Source organism: Drosophila miranda, chromosome XR (assembly GCF_003369915.1).
Source record: "Drosophila miranda strain MSH22 chromosome XR, D.miranda_PacBio2.1, whole genome shotgun sequence".
In the NCBI taxonomy this organism is placed as follows: domain Eukaryota; kingdom Metazoa; phylum Arthropoda; class Insecta; order Diptera; family Drosophilidae; genus Drosophila; species Drosophila miranda.
The window spans coordinates 23,122,897-23,142,497 of record NC_046674.1 but is presented as its reverse complement, the minus strand read 5'-3'; the positions used below and the strand labels follow the sequence as shown (position 1 = coordinate 23,142,497).

Sequence of the window (19,601 nt, the reverse complement as noted above, 5' to 3'; positions counted from 1 at the left end):
GGTCGTCGCAACTAGAACTTGAACCAGTTGGACTGCGGAGTGGGTATCCTACGGTGCGCAAGGGAGGGTCTGAAGACACGGCGACAGCCTCTGATAATTGCGATGGAAGATGAGTGACAGGCAGTTATGGTACTGTTTCTGATACTGATTTTATTGATAAAACTGATTCTTATTTATAGGTGATAAAAGGTACAAAAGTGCTGAGTCTGTAAAATATATGTTTTGTGTATTATGGATAATTTTAGTGTCTGGTGGGCAATTGCGATATTTTGATGGTCAGCAACTGCCCCGCTGTCTTTGCCATCTGCGGAGAGAGTGCATTGTCAGCAGAACTCACTGCAGTGGCCAGTTGTTTGTCGTGAGGTATTATATTACATGTTAAATAGAACACTGTGTCACGGTGCCACTGTGTTATGCCGACGGGTATTATAAACTATTACTTAAGCATATTTCTGCAACTGAACAAAATAGAGTGCTCTGATTTCAGAAAACTAGTTGCGTTGACTTATCAGTCTCACAAGTATATAAAAATTCATCTACTAAAATTTATTATAGCTCGATTTATGTACAGCGCACATCACTAATTTTCATTGGCATTTAAATCGAACGGTTTCGGCGCGTTCTCCGCTTTGTGGCTATTTTTCGTGAACTGTGAATTGTGAGTGGTGTCGGTGGGCATAGGCATAGTCTGCGAGTGATCATTTGTGTCTTGGCATTTGCATTAATCTTAAATTGTTTCTTTGGGAACGCATTTAACTGGACGTGGTGTGTACAGAGCGGATTTTGCATCAACGCGAAGGCGAGGAAGTTTTTTGTGTTTCGAGTGAACGCCAAGGCAAAGGGACATCAGAGCAAAATGGCCGCAAAACCGGAGGATAAAAGCACAGATATACCGGATCGTCTCTTCGACTCCAATCAACGCAGGACGTATAAGCGTATGCGCTTCTTTGGAAAGGTAAGACTTGCCCCAGAAGTGGATCATTGTGTTCTAGGGAATCCTCATGCACATTTTAACAACTCTGCGCAGCCTCACAGCGCTGGGCATACACATATGTATGCAAGGGCATGCAAACCAACACATACAAGCATGCGGCTTACATCTATTTTCGCCTCAGTTTCCTTTGGCACCCTTCCACTGTTTTATGTGTGAACGCGTGCGTGTGTGTGCCTGGTAGAGTTGTCAAAGAAGTGACGGCCCAGCCACATACATGCATGCAAACGTACATTCTTTTTTTTTTGTCGCGTCGCATTCAATTTACAATTATTTAGTAAAAAATTGTGGCTATAATGAGATGTTTTGCAATTGCTTGTGTAGGGCGGCTTTGCCAAGTGCTACGAAATCATCGATGTGGAGACCGACGATGTTTTTGCCGGCAAAATCGTATCAAAGAAGCTGATGATCAAGCACAACCTGAAGGAGAAGACCGCTCAGGAGATTACCATTCATCGTAGTCTCAATCATCCCAACATAGTGAAGTTCCATAGCTATTTCGAGGATGTCCAGAACATTTACATTGTCCTGGACCTTTGCAAGAAGCGGGTAAGTACGCCGGAAATTCAGCATAGCATGCGTTCTTCCGAACTAATGGATCCCGCCTTTTTGCCACTCAGTCGATGATGGAGCTGCACAAGCGCCGGAAAAGCATCACGGAGTTCGAGTGCCGCTACTACATTTTCCAGATCATCCAAGGCGTCAAGTATCTGCACGACAACCGCATTATCCATCGCGACTTGAAGCTAGGAAACCTGTTCTTGAACGATATGCTGCACGTGAAGATTGGCGACTTTGGCCTAGCCACTCGCATCGAATATGAGGGCGAACGCAAGAAGACTCTGTGCGGCACCCCAAACTACATTGCCCCAGAAATTCTCACCAAAAAGGGGCATTCGTTCGAAGTGGACATATGGTCCATTGGCTGCGTCATGTACACTCTGTTGGTAGGCCAACCCCCGTTTGAGACCAAAACGCTGAAAAACACTTATTCAAAGATCAAGAAGTGCGAGTACAGAGTGCCAAGCTACTTGAGAAAACCTGCTGCTGATATGGTGATCTCCATGCTCCAGCCGAACCCTGAGAGCCGCCCAGCAATTGGCCAGTTGCTGAACTACGACTTCCTGAAGGGCTCGAAGGTGCCAACGTTCTTGCCAAGCTCTTGCCTAACTATGGCTCCGCGAATTGGCATCAACGACACCATTGAAGACTCCATTCATCGCAAGCCGCTGATGGAGATGAACGGCATTAGGGATGATACTCGTCTGGAGTCAACATTCCTCAATACCAACTTGCACGACGCCATCACTGCCTCGGCCCAGGTGTGCCGCCACAACGAAGACTACCGCAGCGACATTGAGAGCTTGCACCAGCAGCTCACCAATCTGATCAACAACAAGGTTTGTAATCATTGCAGTGATTGTATCTGTTAAATAATTATTAATCATCTCGTGCTTACAGCCGCGCATACTGCAAGGCAATCTCGAGGATGAGAATACCGATCCTGCAGCACAGCCGCTCTTCTGGATATCCAAATGGGTCGACTACAGTGAAAAATACGGCTTCGGTTATCAGCTCTGTGATGAGGGCATTGGCGTTATGTTCAACGACACAACCAAATTGATTCTGCTTCCGAACCAGATCAACGTCCACTTCATAGACAAGGACGGAAAGGAGAGCTACATGACTACGACCGATTACTGCAAGACGCTTGATAAAAAGATGAAGCTGCTTTCCTACTTCAAGCGTTACATGATCGAGCATCTCGTGAAGGCTGGAGCCAATAATGTGAACATTGAGAGTGATCAGATATCGCGTATGCCCCATTTGCACTCCTGGTTCCGCACAACGTGTGCTGTGGTCATGCATCTTACCAACGGTTCCGTACAGGTAGCTACACAAATTTAGTAAATGCTCTCCCGACTTATAGAAATTAACCAAAACTATTCCTGATTTCAGCTTAATTTTTCGGATCACATGAAGCTCATTCTTTGTCCGCGTATGAGTGCCATTACATACATGGATCACGAGAAGAACTTCCGCACATATCGCTTCTCGACCATCGTGGAGAACGGTGTGTCCAAAGAATTATATCAAAAGATACGCTATGCCCAAGAAAAACTTAGAAAAATGCTGGAGAAGATGTTTGTTTAATTGTTGGATGATGTTCACCATCTCCACAACCTACCAGCGGACTATCATTCTAAGGCAAAATGTTAGTTTAAGCTAAATCACGAACGCCTTAGCCAACCCAACCTAACCATTCATCTGTTCCCACGCCAATTCTTTCCCACAATCGTAGTTTCTGTCCAAATTTGTATTTACTGTTTAACGTTTTTTTTTTTGTTTGGCTTTGCATTCCATTTTAGTTCCCTGTTTAACGTTTATATCTGTTCAAATATTTTCGTACACGAATATCGAAAGAAATTATTAATAAATAAAAATAAATGTATACTTTTAGAAATTACATGTAATCCTCGATCGCCCACGCATCATTTCAACAATTCGAACATTTGTGTAGAAAAAACAACAAACAAAACATGGATGTTAACTATTAGAACCCTGCGGTTTGGGAGTAAACATTTCTTTTGTATTTTTACCTAAGCTAATAAAATTTGAACCACTGTAGTAATAAATACAATGCTTCTCAAATTATTCAAATTGGAAGATTTTACGTCTCAAATTGATTCTAGGAATGTCTTATGTATTATATTTCTGTTTTCTGAGTACCGTCGGCCAAATTTCTATTGTTTCGGCTGACGCACGAATTAGGAAACTTGAAACAATTTATCGCAGTTCCGGTGTAAGTATCGTGGTAATTTTTTTTTTGGAGGTATAGAGAAAGATCGGATATAAAAAAAAGACTTTAAATACAGTGTTTTTTCCCGCAGTATACGTCAGGTTGCCCATCTGTTGATGTTAATGTAGGTGACAATTTTGTTGTTCGCTGTGTGGGTGGCTCATCAATCTCCGTGGTGTCTTTGATCACGTTGTGGGAACGTTTGATTGCCACATCTTCTGGAAAGAGCGGCGCTAGACGAGTGATAGGGCGCTTGTATACGCCAGATGCTGTCTTAACGTCAACCACTCGTACGTGGTTGTCCTGTCCAGGATATGTCTTAATGATGCGACCCATTGGCCACTTCATTACAGGAAGGTTGTCTTCCTTAACCAAAACTAATAATCCTTCAGGTACGTTTGGTGAAGCGGTCTTCCATTTATGCCGAGCTTGCAATTCTTGGAGGTATTCTGTAGACCATTGTTTCCAGAATGAATGCTTTAGGCGCGATACCAATTCCCAGCGCTTGACCAATGTTCTTCCTTGTTGATCAGTATTGACGTCAGGAGGCGTTGTCAATGGTTCACCAATCAAGAAGTGTCCTGGGGTGAGCGCTGTTGTATCAGTGGGATCATTTGACATTGGAGTGATGGGTCGAGAATTGAGAATTGCTTTAATTTCGATTATCACTGTGTTTAGTTCTTCAAATGTCAATGAGGCTGTGTTGGTGGTTGTTATCAACAGCTTTTTTTCTGATTTTACCGCCGCTTCCCAGAGGCCGCCAAACGATGGAGCCCTGGGAGGAATGAATTTAAAATCCACTTGTTTTTTGTTGCAATGATTCGTGATCAGAGCACTTGCCTTTGAGCTGAATATAGAGTCTTCTAATTCTTTAAGCTGGTTGTTTGCACCCACAAAGTTCGTTGCATTGTCGCAATGAATAGTTTGGCACTTCCCACGTCTGCTTAAGAATCGACGCAGGGCGGCCAAGAATGCATCTGTGGTCAGGTCGCTTACCAGCTCCAGGTGTACTGCCTTTGTGGAAAAGCAGCAGAACACGGCGATGTATGCCTTTTCCCTGGTCTTTTCCCTCGGATCTTATGGTGGATCGAGATTGGTCCACAGTAGTCGACGCCTGCATTAAGAAACGGGCGTGCTTGTGTGACTCGTTGTGCTGGGAGATTGCCCATGATCTGGTGCATCAGCTTTGGTCTAGCCTTGGTGCATCTAACACAGCTGTGGATGATGCTTCTAGCCATTGTCTTGTCATTGATAATCCAATATTGTTGTCTTGCGATTGCCCTTAATGCTTGAGCACCACAATGCATGTTCTCCTCATGTAGCTCCCGCAAGATCATTTTGACGATTGGGTCATTGTAAGGCAGCAAAACTGGGTGTTTTGCGTTGTATGGAAGTAGAGCTTCTTCAAGTCTACCACCAACTCGGATGAGCTCATCGTCTCCTAGGAAGGGAGATAACGATATGATCGAGCTCTTTCTATCCACAGTCTTATAGCGTTGGAACTGTTTTAACTCTGCTGTAAACTCGACTTGTTGTATGGTTCGCAGGATTATAGTGCGGGCGTGGCAAGCTTACATGTTTAGCTTTTCTCTCAAGATTGCTGGGTTCAATGTTGGGTGCCTTCGTCCAGTTGTCTCGAGATCCGTGCAGGAATAATGGTCCATATAACCACAGATTGTGATCTGCCAGTCTGCTCGCTGCGATTCCTCTCGACAGGACATCGGCTGCGTTGTTGGCCGATGACACGTGACGCCATTGTGACTGGTTTGTTAATGCCTGGATTTTGGCTATTCGATTTGCCACAAAGGTATGGTATGTTGATGACGATGCGTTTATCCAGGATAACACAACGGTGGAATCACTCCAACACCATCCTGAAACCGTGTTAATGTCCATGTGCAGACCCTGTCGGACTCGGTTTTTGAGCTCGGCACCGAGGACTGCAGCACAAAGTTCTAACCGTGGTAGCGATTGTTTGGCTGTCGGCGCCACACGTGATTTCGAAGAGAGCAGTCTTACTGACACTTGGTTGTTTTTTTATGTAGCGCGTACATATACAGCTGCGCCATATGCTCGTTCTGATGCATCTACAAACGTATGGAGTTCTTGGGTAACTGGAGTTTTACCATCGTAGATATGCCGGGGAACTTGCATTTTGTTCAATGTTTGTAGTCGTCCCGGTATTCTTTCCATTCGGTTTGGTGTTGTAATGGTAATTCGTCATCCCAATCCAGTTTGAGCTCCCAAAGTTGTTGCATGAAGATTTTTGCCTTTACTACCACCGGTGCAAAGAGTCCTAGTGGGTCAAAGATTTGGGCCAGTTCGGAACATACCACCCGTTTGGTGATGCGTGTAGCCTGGCTTTTCTGTGTTCGTCCACACAATGTATCCTTCTTCGGCATCCAGATGAGACCCAGAGTTTTCACGCTGTAGTGCTCTAGTGTCTCTCCTAGTTTTACATCGGTTACAGTATCCTCTTTGGGGATTCCTTGGAGAAGTTGCTCATTGTTGGAGCACCACTTGCGCAATTTGAATCCGGACGGTAGCAATATTTTATTTAGTTCTTGTCGAACATGAATTGCCTCTGGAATCGTGTTTGCTCCAGTTAGACAGTCGTCAACATAGAAATCGGTTTTTAATGTTGTTGATCCTACTGGTAGTCTGTCTTTGTATTGTATTGCCAAATGATCCAGACATTTCGTTGCTAGGAACGGATCTGCTGGATCAGATCGCTTTCTTTGGGACCTACTGAAGGTTTCTCATGCTTTTCTTTAGGGACGATTTGACGTTCCCCACGAGCACTAGACGTCTGTGATAGCTTATCCATGCATTCGGTAAAAATCGTAATGTATTGCTTACATGTTGTACGTAAGTCTTCACGGAATTTTACGTATTCATCCGTTTTGTCTGTATCGCGAAGTTTGGAGTCGTTTTTGTTAAAGCGATTCCACGCATTTTCGAGTGCTGATATTTGGGCTTGAAAATAAGAGGCCGTTTGCTTTCGTTCTTGGGAATCTTTTTTAAATTTCCGAATGCACCTCGATATTTCCTCACCAATCTCTTGCTGCACATCCATTGCCATTGTAGCGGCAGCTTCTGCCTCCATATGTGTATCCATTCTATCTGTTTGTACTTATTACTTCTGACCCGTTGGGAGTGTTTTATTTGCTTTGCAGCTGGATACGCTCGAAATCGCAACCGTTGTCGGTCAGAAAGGTAATAGTACAGGTGATGTGTTGGATGGAGGGATTTGTGCTGTTTCCAATCTATGGAACGCACGGAACAACAAAAATTTATTACCTTGGTGGTAATCGAATTCTATAGCTGTTTTTCTGTTGGCTGATAACCTGAATATGTCAGATTTGCCAAAGTGATACTTATTGGTAGGAGATGCTACCGTAAGTGTACGCCCTGATGCCAAATTTTTATTGAAGATGTCCTGTTGACTGCTTCAATCTGATGTCCAGATCGAATCCTTTCACTGTAGCTTGTCTGACAGTTTGAAAGGATGACCAAGATCGGGGTCACCAAATGTTAATGTGTGTGTGTGTGTAGGAAGCTGGGTTGCATACGGTACATAAACCGTCTACAGTTTGGTCGTCGCAACTAGAACTTGAACCAGTTGGACTGCGGAGTGGGTATCCTACGGTGCGCAAGGGAGGGTCTGAAGACACGGCGACAGCCTCTGATGATTGCGATGGAAGATGAGTGACAGGCATTTATGGTACTGTTTCTGATACTGATTTTATTGATAAAACTGATTCTTATTTATAGGTGATAAAAGGTACAAAAGTGCTGAGTCTGTAAAATATATGTTTTGTGTATTATGGATAATTTTAGTGTCTGGTGGGCAATTGCGATATTTTGATGGTCAGCAACTGCCCCGCTGTCTTTGCCATCTGCGGAGAGAGTGCATTGTCAGCAGAACTCACTGCAGTGGCCAGTGTGTTGTCGTGAGGTATTATATTACATGTTAAATAGAACACTGTGTCACGGTGCCACTGTGTTATGCCGACGGGTATTATAAACTATTACTTAAGCATATTTCTGCAACTGAACAAAATAGAGTGCTCTGATTTCAGAAAAGTAGTTGCGTTGACTTATCAGTCTCACAAGTATATAAAAATTCATCTACTAAAATTTATTATAGCTCGATTTATGTACAGCGCACATCACTAATTTTCATTGGCATTTAAATCGAACGGTTTCGGCGCGTTCTCCGCTTTGTGGCTATTTTTCGTGAACTGTGAATTGTGAGTGGTGTCGGTGGGCATAGGCATAGTCTGCGAGTGATCATTTGTGTCTTGGCATTTGCATTAATCTTAAATTGTTTCTTTGGGAACGCATTTAACTGGACGTGGTGTGTACAGAGCGGATTTTGCATCAACGCGAAGGCGAGGAAGTTTTTTGTGTTTCGAGTGAACGCCAAGGCAAAGGGACATCAGAGCAAAATGGCCGCAAAACCAGAGGATAAAAGCACAGATATACCGGATCGTCTCTTCGACTCCAATCAACGCAGGACGTATAAGCGTATGCGCTTCTTTGGAAAGGTAAGACTTGCCCCAGAAGTGGATCATTGTGTTCTAGGGAATCCTCATGCACATTTTAACAACTCTGCGCAGCCTCACAGCGCTGGGCATACACATATGTATGTAAGGGCATGCAAACCAACACATACAAGCATGCGGCTTACATCTATTTTCGCCTCAGTTTCCTTTGGCACCCTTCCACTGTTTTATGTGTGAACGCGTGCGTGTGTGTGCCTGGTAGAGTTGTCAAAGAAGTGACGGCCCAGCCACATACATGCATGCAAACGTACATTCTTTTTTTTTTGTCGCGTCGCATTCAATTTACAATTATTTAGTAAAAAATTGTGGCTATAATGAGATGTTTTGCAATTGCTTGTGTAGGGCGGCTTTGCCAAGTGCTACGAAATCATCGATGTGGAGACCGACGATGTTTTTGCCGGCAAAATCGTATCAAAGAAGCTGATGATCAAGCACAACCAGAAGGAGAAGACCGCTCAGGAGATTACCATTCATCGTAGTCTCAATCATCCCAACATAGTGAAGTTCCATAGCTATTTCGAGGATGTCCAGAACATTTACATTGTCCTGGAGCTTTGCAAGAAGCGGGTAAGTACGCCGGAAATTCAGCATAGCATGCGTTCTTCCGAACTAATGGATCCCGCCTTTTTGCCACTCAGTCGATGATGGAGCTGCACAAGCGCCGGAAAAGCATCACGGAGTTCGAGTGCCGCTACTACATTTACCAGATCATCCAAGGCGTCAAGTATCTGCACGACAACCGCATTATCCATCGCGACTTGAAGCTAGGAAACCTGTTCTTAAACGATATGCTGCACGTGAAGATTGGCGACTTTGGCCTAGCCACTCGCATCGAATATGAGGGCGAACGCAAGAAGACTCTGTGCGGCACCCCAAACTACATTGCCCCAGAAATTCTCACCAAAAAGGGGCATTCGTTCGAAGTGGACATATGGTCCATTGGCTGCGTCATGTACACTCTGTTGGTAGGCCAACCCCCGTTTGAGACCAAAACGCTGAAGGACACTTATTCAAAGATCAAGAAGTGCGAGTACAGAGTGCCAAGCTACTTGAGAAAACCTGCTGCTGATATGGTGATCTCCATGCTCCAGCCGAACCCTGAGAGCCGCCCAGCAATTGGCCAGTTGCTGAACTACGACTTCCTGAAGGGCTCGAAGGTGCCAACGTTCTTGCCAAGCTCTTGCCTAACTATGGCTCCGCGAATTGGCATCAACGACACCATTGAAGACTCCATTCATCGCAAGCCGCTGATGGAGATGAACGGCATTAGGGATGATACTCGTCTGGAGTCAACATTCCTCAATACCAACTTGCACGACGCCATCACTGCCTTGGCCCAGGTGTGCCGCCACAACGAAGACTACCGCAGCGACATTGAGAGCTTGCACCAGCAGCTCACCAATCTGATCAACAACAAGGTTTGTAATCATTGCAGTGATTGTATCTGTTAAATAATTATTAATCATCTCGTGCTTACAGCCGCGCATACTGCAAGGCAATCTCGGGGATGAGAATACCGATCCTGCAGCACAGCCGCTCTTCTGGATATCCAAATGGGTCGACTACAGTGACAAATACGGCTTCGGTTATCAGCTCTGTGATGAGGGCATTGGCGTTATGTTCAACGACACAACCAAATTGATTCTGCTTCCGAACCAGATCAACGTCCACTTCATAGACAAGGACGGAAAGGAGAGCTACATGACTACGACCGATTACTGCAAGACGCTTGATAAAAAGATGAAGCTGCTTTCCTACTTCAAGCGTTACATGATCGAGCATCTCGTGAAGGCTGGAGCCAATAATGTGAACATTGAGAGTGATCAGATATCGCGTATGCCCCATTTGCACTCCTGGTTCCGCACAACGTGTGCTGTGGTCATGCATCTTACCAACGGTTCCGTACAGGTAGCTACACAAATTTAGTAAATGCTCTCCCGACTTATAGAAATTAACCAAAACTATTCCTGATTTCAGCTTAATTTTTCGGATCACATGAAGCTCATTCTTTGTCCGCGTATGAGTGCCATTACATACGTGGATCACGAGAAGAACTTCCGCACATATCGCTTCTCGACCATCGTGGAGAACGGTGTGTCCAAAGATTTATATCAAAAGATACGCTATGCCCAAGAAAAACTTAGAAAAATGCTGGAGAAGATGTTTCTTTAATTGTTGGATGATGTTCACCATCTCCACAACCTACCAGCGGACTATCATTCTAAGGCAAAATGTTAGTTTAAGCTAAATCACGAACGCCTTAGCCAACCCAACCTAACCCTCGGGGTCGACTTAAAATATCACCAATTCCCCATTCATCTGTTCCCACGCCAATTCTTTCCCACAATCGTAGTTTCTGTCCAAATTTGTATTTACTGTTTAACGTTTTTTTTTTGTTTGTTTTTGCATTCCACTTTAGTTCCCTGTTTAACGTTTATATCTGTTCAAATATTTTCGTACACGAATATCGAAAGAAATTATTAATAAATAAAAATAAATGTATACTTTTAGAAATTACAAGTAATCCTCGATCGCCCACGCATCATTTCAACAATTCGAACATTTGTGTAGAAAAAACAACAAACAAAACATGGATGTTAACTATTAGAACCCTGCGGTTTGGGAGTAAACATTTCTTTTGTATTTTTACCTAAGCTAATAAAATTTGAACCACTGTAGTAATAAATACAATGCTTCTCAAATTATTCAAATTGGAAGATTTTACGTCTCAAATTGATTCTAGGAATGTCTTATGTATTATATTTCTGTTTTCTGAGTACCGTCGGCCAAATTTCTATTGTTTCGGCTGACGCACGAATTAGGAAACTTGAAACAATTTATCGCAGTTCAGGTGTAAGTATCGTGGTAATTTTTTTTTTGGAGGTATAGAGAAAGATCGGATATAAAAAAAAGACTTTAAATACAGTGTTTTTTCCCGCAGTATACGTCAGGTTGCCCATCTGTTGATGTTAATGTAGGTGACAATTTTGTTGTTCGCTGTGTGGGTGGCTCATCAATCTCCGTGGTGTCACTGATCACGTTGTGGGAACGTTTGATTGCCACATCTTCTGGAAAGAGCGGCGCTAGACGAGTGATAGGGCGCTTGTATACGCCAGATGCTGTCTTAACGTCAACCACTCGTACGTGGTTGTCCTGTCCAGGATATGTCTTAATGATGCGACCCATTGGCCACTTCATTACAGGAAGGTTGTCTTCCTTAACCAAAACTAATAATCCTTCAGGTACGTTTGGTGAAGCGGTCTTCCATTTATGCCGAGCTTGCAATTCTTGGAGGTATTCTGTAGACCATTGTTTCCAGAATGAATGCTTTAGGCGCGATACCAATTCCCAGCGCTTGACCAATGTTCTTCCTTGTTGATCAGTATTGACGTCAGGAGGCGTTGTCAATGGTTCACCAATCAAGAAGTGTCCTGGGGTGAGCGCTGTTGTATCAGTGGGATCATTTGACATTGGAGTGATGGGTCGAGAATTGAGAATTGCTTTAATTTCGATTATCACTGTGTTTAGTTCTTCAAATGTCAATGAGGCTGTGTTGGTGGTTGTTATCAACAGCTTTTTTTCTGATTTTACCGCCGCTTCCCAGAGGCCGCCAAACGATGGAGCCCTGGGAGGAATGAATTTAAAATCCACTTGTTTTTTGTTGCAATGATTCGTGATCAGAGCACTTGCCTTTGAGCTGAATATAGAGTCTTCTAATTCTTTAAGCTGGTTGTTTGCACCCACAAAGTTCGTTGCATTGTCGCAATGAATAGTTTGGCACTTCCCACGTCTGCTTAAGAATCGACGCAGGGCGGCCAAGAATGCATCTGTGGTCAGGTCGCTTACCAGCTCCAGGTGTACTGCCTTTGTGGAAAAGCAGCAGAACACGGCGATGTATGCCTTTTCCCTGGTCTTTTCCCTCGGATCTTATGGTGGATCGAGATTGGTCCACAGTAGTCGACGCCTGCATTAAGAAACGGGCGTGCTTGTGTGACTCGTTGTGCTGGGAGATTGCCCATGATCTGGTGCATCAGCTTTGGTCTAGCCTTGGTGCATCTAACACAGCTGTGGATGATGCTTCTAGCCATTGTCTTGTCATTGATAATCCAATATTGTTGTCTTGCGATTGCCCTTAATGCTTGAGCACCACAATGCATGTTCTCCTCATGTAGCTCCCGCAAGATCATTTTGACGATTGGGTCATTGTAAGGCAGCAAAACTGGGTGTTTTGCGTTGTATGGAAGTAGAGCTTCTTCAAGTCTACCACCAACTCGGATGAGCTCATCGTCTCCTAGGAAGGGAGATAACGATATGATCGAGCTCTTTCTATCCACAGTCTTATAGCGTTGGAACTGTTTTAACTCTGCTGTAAACTCGACTTGTTGTATGGTTCGCAGGATTATAGTGCGGGCGTGGCAAGCTTACATGTTTAGCTTTTCTCTCAAGATTGCTGGGTTCTATGTTGGGTGCCTTCGTCCAGTTGTCTCGAGATCCGTGCAGGAATAATGGTCCATATAACCACAGATTGTGATCTGCCAGTCTGCTCGCTGCGATTCCTCTCGACAGGACATCGGCTGCGTTGTTGGCCGATGACACGTGACGCCATTGTGACTGGTTTGTTAATGCCTGGATTTTGGCTATTCGATTTGCCACAAAGGTATGGTATGTTGATGACGATGCGTTTATCCAGGATAACACAACGGTGGAATCACTCCAACACCATCCTAAAACCGTGTTAATGTCCATGTGCAGATCCTGTCGAACTCGGTTTGTGAGCTCGGCACCGAGGACTGCAGCACAAAGTTCTAACCGTGGTAGCGATTGTTTGGCTGTCGGCGCCACACGTGATTTCGAACAGAGCAGTCTTACTGACACTTGGTTGTTTTTGTATGTAGCGCGTACATATACAGCTGCGCCATATGCTCGTTCTGATGCATCTACAAACGTATGGAGTTCTTGGGTAACTGGAGTTTTACCATCGTAGATATGCCGGGGAACTTGCATTTTGTTCAATGTTTGTAAGTCGTCCCGGTATTCTTTCCATTCGGTTTGGTGTTGTAATGGTAATTCGTCATCCCAATCCAGTTTGAGCTCCCAAAGTTGTTGCATGAAGATTTTTGCCTTTACTACCACCGGTGCAAAGAGTCCTAGTGGGTCAAAGATTTGGGCCAGTTCGGAACATACCACCCGTTTGGTGATGCGTGTAGCCTGGCTTTTCTGTGTTCGTCCACACAATGTATCCTTCTTCGGCATCCAGATGAGACCCAGAGTTTTCACGCTGTAGTGCTCTAGTGTCTCTCCTAGTTTTACATCGGTTACAGTATCCTCTTTGGGGATTCCTTGGAGAAGTTGCTCATTGTTGGAGCACCACTTGCGCAATTTGAATCCGGACGGTAGCAATATTTTATTTAGTTCTTGTCGAACATGAATTGCCTCTGGAATCGTGTTTGCTCCAGTTAGACAGTCGTCAACATAGAAATCGGTTTTTAATGTTGTTGATCCTACTGGTAGTCTGTCTTTGTATTGTATTGCCAAATGATCCAGACATTTCGTTGCTAGGAACGGAGCAGCTGTTGTCCCATATGTTACTGTTTTCAGGCGATAGTACCTGATCTCTTCGGATGGATTGTTTCTCCAGACTATCATCTGATAGAATTGATCCTCCGGGTTCATCCACACTTGCCGGTACATCTTTTCTATGTCCGCTGTGAATACGTACTTATGAATTCGAAATCGTAGCAGAATGGACATAAGTTCGCTCTGAACGGTGGGTCCAGCCTGCAGAATGTCGTTCAAAGATTTCCCGCTTGTTGATTTGCATGAGGCATCGAATACTACCCGAAGCTTTGTGGTGGTGCTTTCAGGTTTGAGTACACAATGATGTGGAATGAAGTAGTGCCTTTTTGGGAACTTTTGATGCTGGCACCACCTTCATATGTCCTAGTCCTTCATACTCTTCCATGAAGTCCACATAACTCTTCCAAGTTTCTGGTGAGCTTCGCCGCTCCAACGCTAGGAATCTTTTTGTTGCGGTTTCCAACGACTCCCCAGGGCTGAAGGGTGGCAATCAATATCGGATCCCATGTAGATATATTGATGCCCAATCCCTTTAGTGATGCAAGGGATTCTATGGTTGTTATATACAACTCTTTTAATGACTTGGGATCGTCATTAATTGTTTGGTGATTGAGGAAGCGGTTCAGTACCGTGTTCGAAACATCTCTGGGATTGTTGTATGCGTCAACTAGTATTTCCCAAGCGGCATCATAATTTTCTTCCTTTAGATCGATATGTCGAATCAATCTTTCTGCCTCGCCGGTAACGGTGGTTTTAAGATACCACATCTTTTTCACCGTAGGCATGTTGGTCTCATGCACCATGCATGAGAACAGATCGAAGAACTGGGTCCACTTTAATAGATCCCCATCAAACTTTGGGATGCTGATGCGTGGAAGCTGCATGTTATCCGTGTTTGGTGCGGCTGATTTTGCCAATGCTCTTTGGACCTTACTTTCCAGTGTTAGGTAGGATTCCATGTCATATCCTCCTTCCACTGGGTCCTCGTATTCCTCATGAATTGTGAAGTGGACTTCCTGCGCTTGAGTCCATAGTGATTTTATCAAATCACTTGATGTGCGTCCTTCCGCCTCTGAAAGTTGTTTCAGATTGCGTTTAACGGACTCTACTATGGCCTTTTGTCGGCGACATAGTGAAAGCAGTTTTCTGTAATCCTTCGAGGACTGCTGGATCAGATCGCTTTCTTTGGGACCTACTGAGGGTTTCTCATGCTTTTCTTTAGGGACGATTTGACGTTCCCCACGAGCATTCGGTAAAAATCGTAATGTATTGCTTACATGTTGTACGTAAGTCTTCACGGAATTTTACGTATTCATCCGTTTTGTCTGTATCGCGAAGTTTGGAGTCGTTTTTGTTAAAGCGATTCCACGCATTTTCGAGTGCTGATATTTTGGCTTGAAAATAAGAGGCCGTTTGCTTTCGTTCTTGGGAATCTTTTTTAAAGTTCCGAATGCACCTCGATATTTCCTCACCAATCTCTTGCTGCACATCCATTGCCATTGTAGCGGCAGCTTCTGCCTCCATATGTGTATCCATTCTATCTGTTTGTACTTATTACTTCTGACCCGTTGGGAGTGTTTTATTTGCTTTGCAGCTGGATACGCTCCGAATCGCAACCGTTGTCGGTCAGAAAGGTAATAGTACAGGTGATGTGTTGGATGGAGGGATTTGTGCTGTTTCCAATCTATGGAACGCACGGAACAACAAAAATTGATTACCTTGGTGGTAATCGAATTCTATAGCTGTTTTTCTGTTGGCTGATAACCTGAATATGTCAGATTTGCCAAAGTGATACTTATTGGTAGGAGATGCTACCGTAAGTGTATAGCCTGATGCCAAATTTTTATTGAAGATGTCCTGTTGACTGCTTCAATCTGATGTCCAGATCGAATCCTTTCACTGTAGCTTGTCTGACAGTTTGAAAGGATGACCAAGGTCGGGGTCACCAAATGTTAATGTGTGTGTGTGTATAGGAAGCTGGGTTGCATACGGTACATAAACCGTCTACAGTTTGGTCGTCGCAACTAGAACTTGAACCAGTTGGACTGCGGAGTGGGTATCCTACGGTGCGCAAGGGAGGGTCTGAAGACACGGCGACAGCCTCTGATGATTGCGATGGAAGATGAGTGACAGGCAGTTATGGTACTGTTTCTGATACTGATTTTATTGATAAAACTGATTCTTATTTATAGGTGATAAAAGATACAAAAGTGCTGAGTCTGTAAAATATATGTTTTGTGTATTATGGATAATTTTAGTGTCTGGTGGGCAATTGCGATATTTTGATGGTCAGCAACTGCCCCGCTGTCTTTGCCATCTGCGGAGAGAGTGCATTGTCAGCAGAACTCACTGCAGTGGCCAGTGTGTTGTCATGAGGTATTATATTACATGTTAAATAGAACACTGTGTCACGGTGCCACTGTGTTATGCCGACGGGTATTATAAACTATTACTTAAGCATATTTCTGCAACTGAACAAAATAGAGTGCTCTGATTTCAGAAAAGTAGTTGCGTTGACTTATCAGTCTCACAAGTATATAAAAATTCATCTACTAAAATTTATTATAGCTCGATTTATGTACAGCGCACATCACTAATTTTCATTGGCATTTAAATCGAACGGTTTCGGCGCGTTCTCCGCTTTGTGGCTATTTTTCGTGAACTTTGAATTGTGAGTGGTGTCGGTGGGCATAGGCATAGTCTGCGAGTGATCATTTGTGTCTTGGCATTTGCATTAATCTTAAATTGTATCTTTGGGAACGCATTTAACTGGACGTGGTGTGTACAGAGCGGATTTTGCATCAACGCGAAGGCGAGGAAGTTTTTTGTGTTTCGAGTGAACGCCAAGGCAAAGGGACATCAGAGCAAAATGGCCGCAAAACCGGAGGATAAAAGCACAGATATACCGGATCGTCTCTTCGACTCCAATCAACGCAGGACGTATAAGCGTATGCGCTTCTTTGGAAAGGTAAGACTTGCCCCAGAAGTGGATCATTGTGTTCTAGGGAATCCTCATGCACATTTTAACAACTCTGCGCAGCCTCACAGCGCTGGGCATACACATATGTATGTAAGGGCATGCAAACCAACACATACAAGCATGCGGCTTACATCTATTTTCGCCTCAGTTTCCTTTGGCACCCTTCCACTGTTTTATGTGTGAACGCGTGCGTGTGTGTGCCTGGTAGAGTTGTCAAAGAAGTGACGGCCCAGCCACATACATGCATGCAAACGTACATTCTTTTTTTTTTGGCGCGTCGCATTCAATTTACAATTATTTAGTAAAAAATTGTGGCTATAATGAGATGTTTTGCAATTGCTTGTGCAGGGCGGCTTTGCCAAGTGCTACGAAATCATCGATGTGGAGACCGACGATGTTTTTGCCGGCAAAATCGTATCAAAGAAGCTGATGATCAAGCACAACCAGAAGGAGAAGACCGCTCAGGAGATTACCATTCATCGTAGTCTCAATCATCCCAACATAGTGAAGTTCCATAGCTATTTCGAGGATGTCCAGAACATTTACATTGTCCTGGAGCTTTGCAAGAAGCGGGTAAGTACGCCGGAAATTCAGCATAGCATGCGTTCTTCCGAACTAATGGATCCCGCCTTTTTGCCACTCAGTCGATGATGGAGCTGCACAAGCGCTGGAAAAGCATCACGGAGTTCGAGTGCCGCTACTACATTTACCAGATCATCCAAGGCGTCAAGTATCTGCACGACAACCGCATTATCCATCGCGACTTGAAGCTAGGAAACCTGTTCTTGAACGATATGCTGCACGTGAAGATTGGCGACTTTGGCCTAGCCACTCGCATCGAATATGAGGGCGAACGCAAGAAGACTCTGTGCGGCACCCCAAACTACATTGCCCCAGAAATTCTCACCAAAAAGGGGCATTCGTTCGAAGTGGACATATGGTCCATTGGCTGCGTCCAAACGGCCAACCCCCGTTTGAGACCAAAACGCTGAAGGACACTTATTCAAAGATCAAGAAGTGCGAGTACAGAGTGCCAAGCTACTTGAGAAAACCTGCTGCTGATATGGTGATCTCCATGCTCCAGCCGAACCCTGAGAGCCGCCCAGCAATTGGCCAGTTGCTGAACTACGACTTCCTGAAGGGCTCGAAGGTGCCAACGTTCTTGCCAAGCTCTTGCCTAACTATGGCTCCGCGAATTGGCATCAACGACACCATTGAAGACTCCATTCATCGCAAGCCGCTGATGGAGATGAACGGCATTAGGGATGATACTCGTCTGGAGTCAACATTCCTCAATACCAACTTGCACGACGCCATCACTGCCTTGGCCCAGGTGTGCCGCCACAACGAAGACTACCGCAGCGACATTGAGAGCTTGCACCAGCAGCTCACCAATCTGATCAACAACAAGGTTTGTAATCATTGCAGTGATTGTATCTGTTAAATAATTATTAATCATCTCGTGCTTACAGCCGCGCATACTGCAAGGCAATCTCGGGGATGAGAATACCGATCCTGCAGCACAGCCGGTCTTCTGGATATCCAAATGGGTCGACTACAGTGACAAATACGGCTTCGGTTATCAGCTCTGTGATGAGGGCATTGGCGTTATGTTCAACGACACAACCAAATTGATTCTGCTTCCGAACCAGATCAACGTCCACTTCATAGACAAGGACGGAAAGGAGAGCTACATGACTACGACCGATTACTGCAAGACGCTTGATAAAAAGATGAAGCTGCTTTCCTACTTCAAGCGTTACATGATCGAGCATCTCGTGAAGGCTGGAGCCAATAATGTGAACATTGAGAGTGATCAGATATCGCGTATGCCCCATTTGCACTCCTGGTTCCGCACAACGTGTGCTGTGGTCATGCATCTTACCAACGGTTCCGTACAGGTAGCTACACAAATTTAGTAAATGCTCTCCCGACTAATAGAAATTAACCAAAACTATTCCTGATTTCAGCTTAATTTTTCGGATCACATGAAGCTCATTCTTTGTCCGCGTATGAGTGCCATTACATACATGGATCACGAGAAGAACTTCCGCACATATCGCTTCTCGACCATCGTGGAGAACGGTGTGTCCAAAGATTTATATCAAAAGATACGCTATGCCCAAGAAAAACTTAGAAAAATGCTGGAGAAGATGTTTCTTTAATTGTTGGATGATGTTCACCATCTCCACAACCTACCAGCGGACTATCATTCTAAGGCAAAATGTTAGTTTAAGCTAAATCACGAACGCCTTAGCCAACCCAACCTAACCCTCGGGGTCGACTTAAAATATCACCAATTCCCCATTCATCTGTTCCCACGCCAATTCTTTCCCACAATCGTAGTTTCTGTCCAAATTTGTATTTACTGTTTAACGTTTTTTTTTTTGTTTGTTTTTGCATTCCACTTTAGTTCCCTGTTTAACGTTTATATCTGTTCAAATATTTTCGTACACGAATATCGAAAGAAATTATTAATAAATAAAAATAAATGTATACTTTTAGAAATTACAAGTAATCCTCGATCGCCCACGCATCATTTCAACAATTCGAACATTTGTGTAGAAAAAACAACAAACAAAACATGGATGTTAACTATTAGAACCCTGCGGTTTGGGAGTAAACATTTCTTTTGTATTTTTACCTAAGCTAATAAAATTTGAACCACTGTAGTAATAAATACAA

At 44.1% G+C, this 19,601-nt stretch overlaps 2 protein-coding genes and 1 pseudogene across 2 annotated transcripts; all 3 read left to right on the top strand.

Annotated features, from left to right (window-relative positions):
* The first annotated feature begins 546 nt into the window (after positions 1-546).
* LOC117186404 (serine/threonine-protein kinase polo-like) lies at positions 547-3,300 on the top strand. Its single transcript, XM_033387158.1, has 6 exons — positions 547-658; positions 776-955; positions 1,316-1,540; positions 1,612-2,391; positions 2,453-2,881; positions 2,951-3,300. Exons 2-6 carry the CDS (start codon positions 857-859, stop codon positions 3,143-3,145), a joined length of 1,728 nt encoding a protein of 575 aa, XP_033243049.1. The 5' UTR covers positions 547-658; positions 776-856; the 3' UTR covers positions 3,146-3,300.
* Positions 3,301-7,934: 4,634 nt separating this feature from the next.
* On the top strand, positions 7,935-10,638 carry LOC117186383 (serine/threonine-protein kinase polo-like). Its single transcript, XM_033387109.1, has 6 exons — positions 7,935-8,044; positions 8,162-8,341; positions 8,702-8,926; positions 8,998-9,777; positions 9,839-10,267; positions 10,337-10,638. Exons 2-6 carry the CDS (start codon positions 8,243-8,245, stop codon positions 10,529-10,531), a joined length of 1,728 nt encoding a protein of 575 aa, XP_033243000.1. The 5' UTR covers positions 7,935-8,044; positions 8,162-8,242; the 3' UTR covers positions 10,532-10,638.
* A 6,044-nt stretch (positions 10,639-16,682) lies between these two features.
* Positions 16,683-19,188, top strand: LOC117186442 (annotated as a pseudogene).
* Positions 19,189-19,601: the final 413 nt, after the last annotated feature.

Excerpts from the sequence above, each read along its gene's own strand:
- LOC117186404 (XM_033387158.1), top strand. The coding sequence starts at position 857 with ATGGCCGCAAAACCGGAGGATAAAAGCACAGATATACCGGATCGTCTC. Across the intron at positions 2,392-2,452 it reads CCAATCTGATCAACAACAAG|CCGCGCATACTGCAAGGCAA; the intron begins GTTTGTAATCAT and ends TCGTGCTTACAG. Across the intron at positions 2,882-2,950 it reads TTACCAACGGTTCCGTACAG|CTTAATTTTTCGGATCACAT; the intron begins GTAGCTACACAA and ends TCCTGATTTCAG.
- LOC117186383 (XM_033387109.1), top strand. The coding sequence starts at position 8,243 with ATGGCCGCAAAACCAGAGGATAAAAGCACAGATATACCGGATCGTCTC. Across the intron at positions 8,342-8,701 it reads GTATGCGCTTCTTTGGAAAG|GGCGGCTTTGCCAAGTGCTA; the intron begins GTAAGACTTGCC and ends TTGCTTGTGTAG. Across the intron at positions 9,778-9,838 it reads CCAATCTGATCAACAACAAG|CCGCGCATACTGCAAGGCAA; the intron begins GTTTGTAATCAT and ends TCGTGCTTACAG.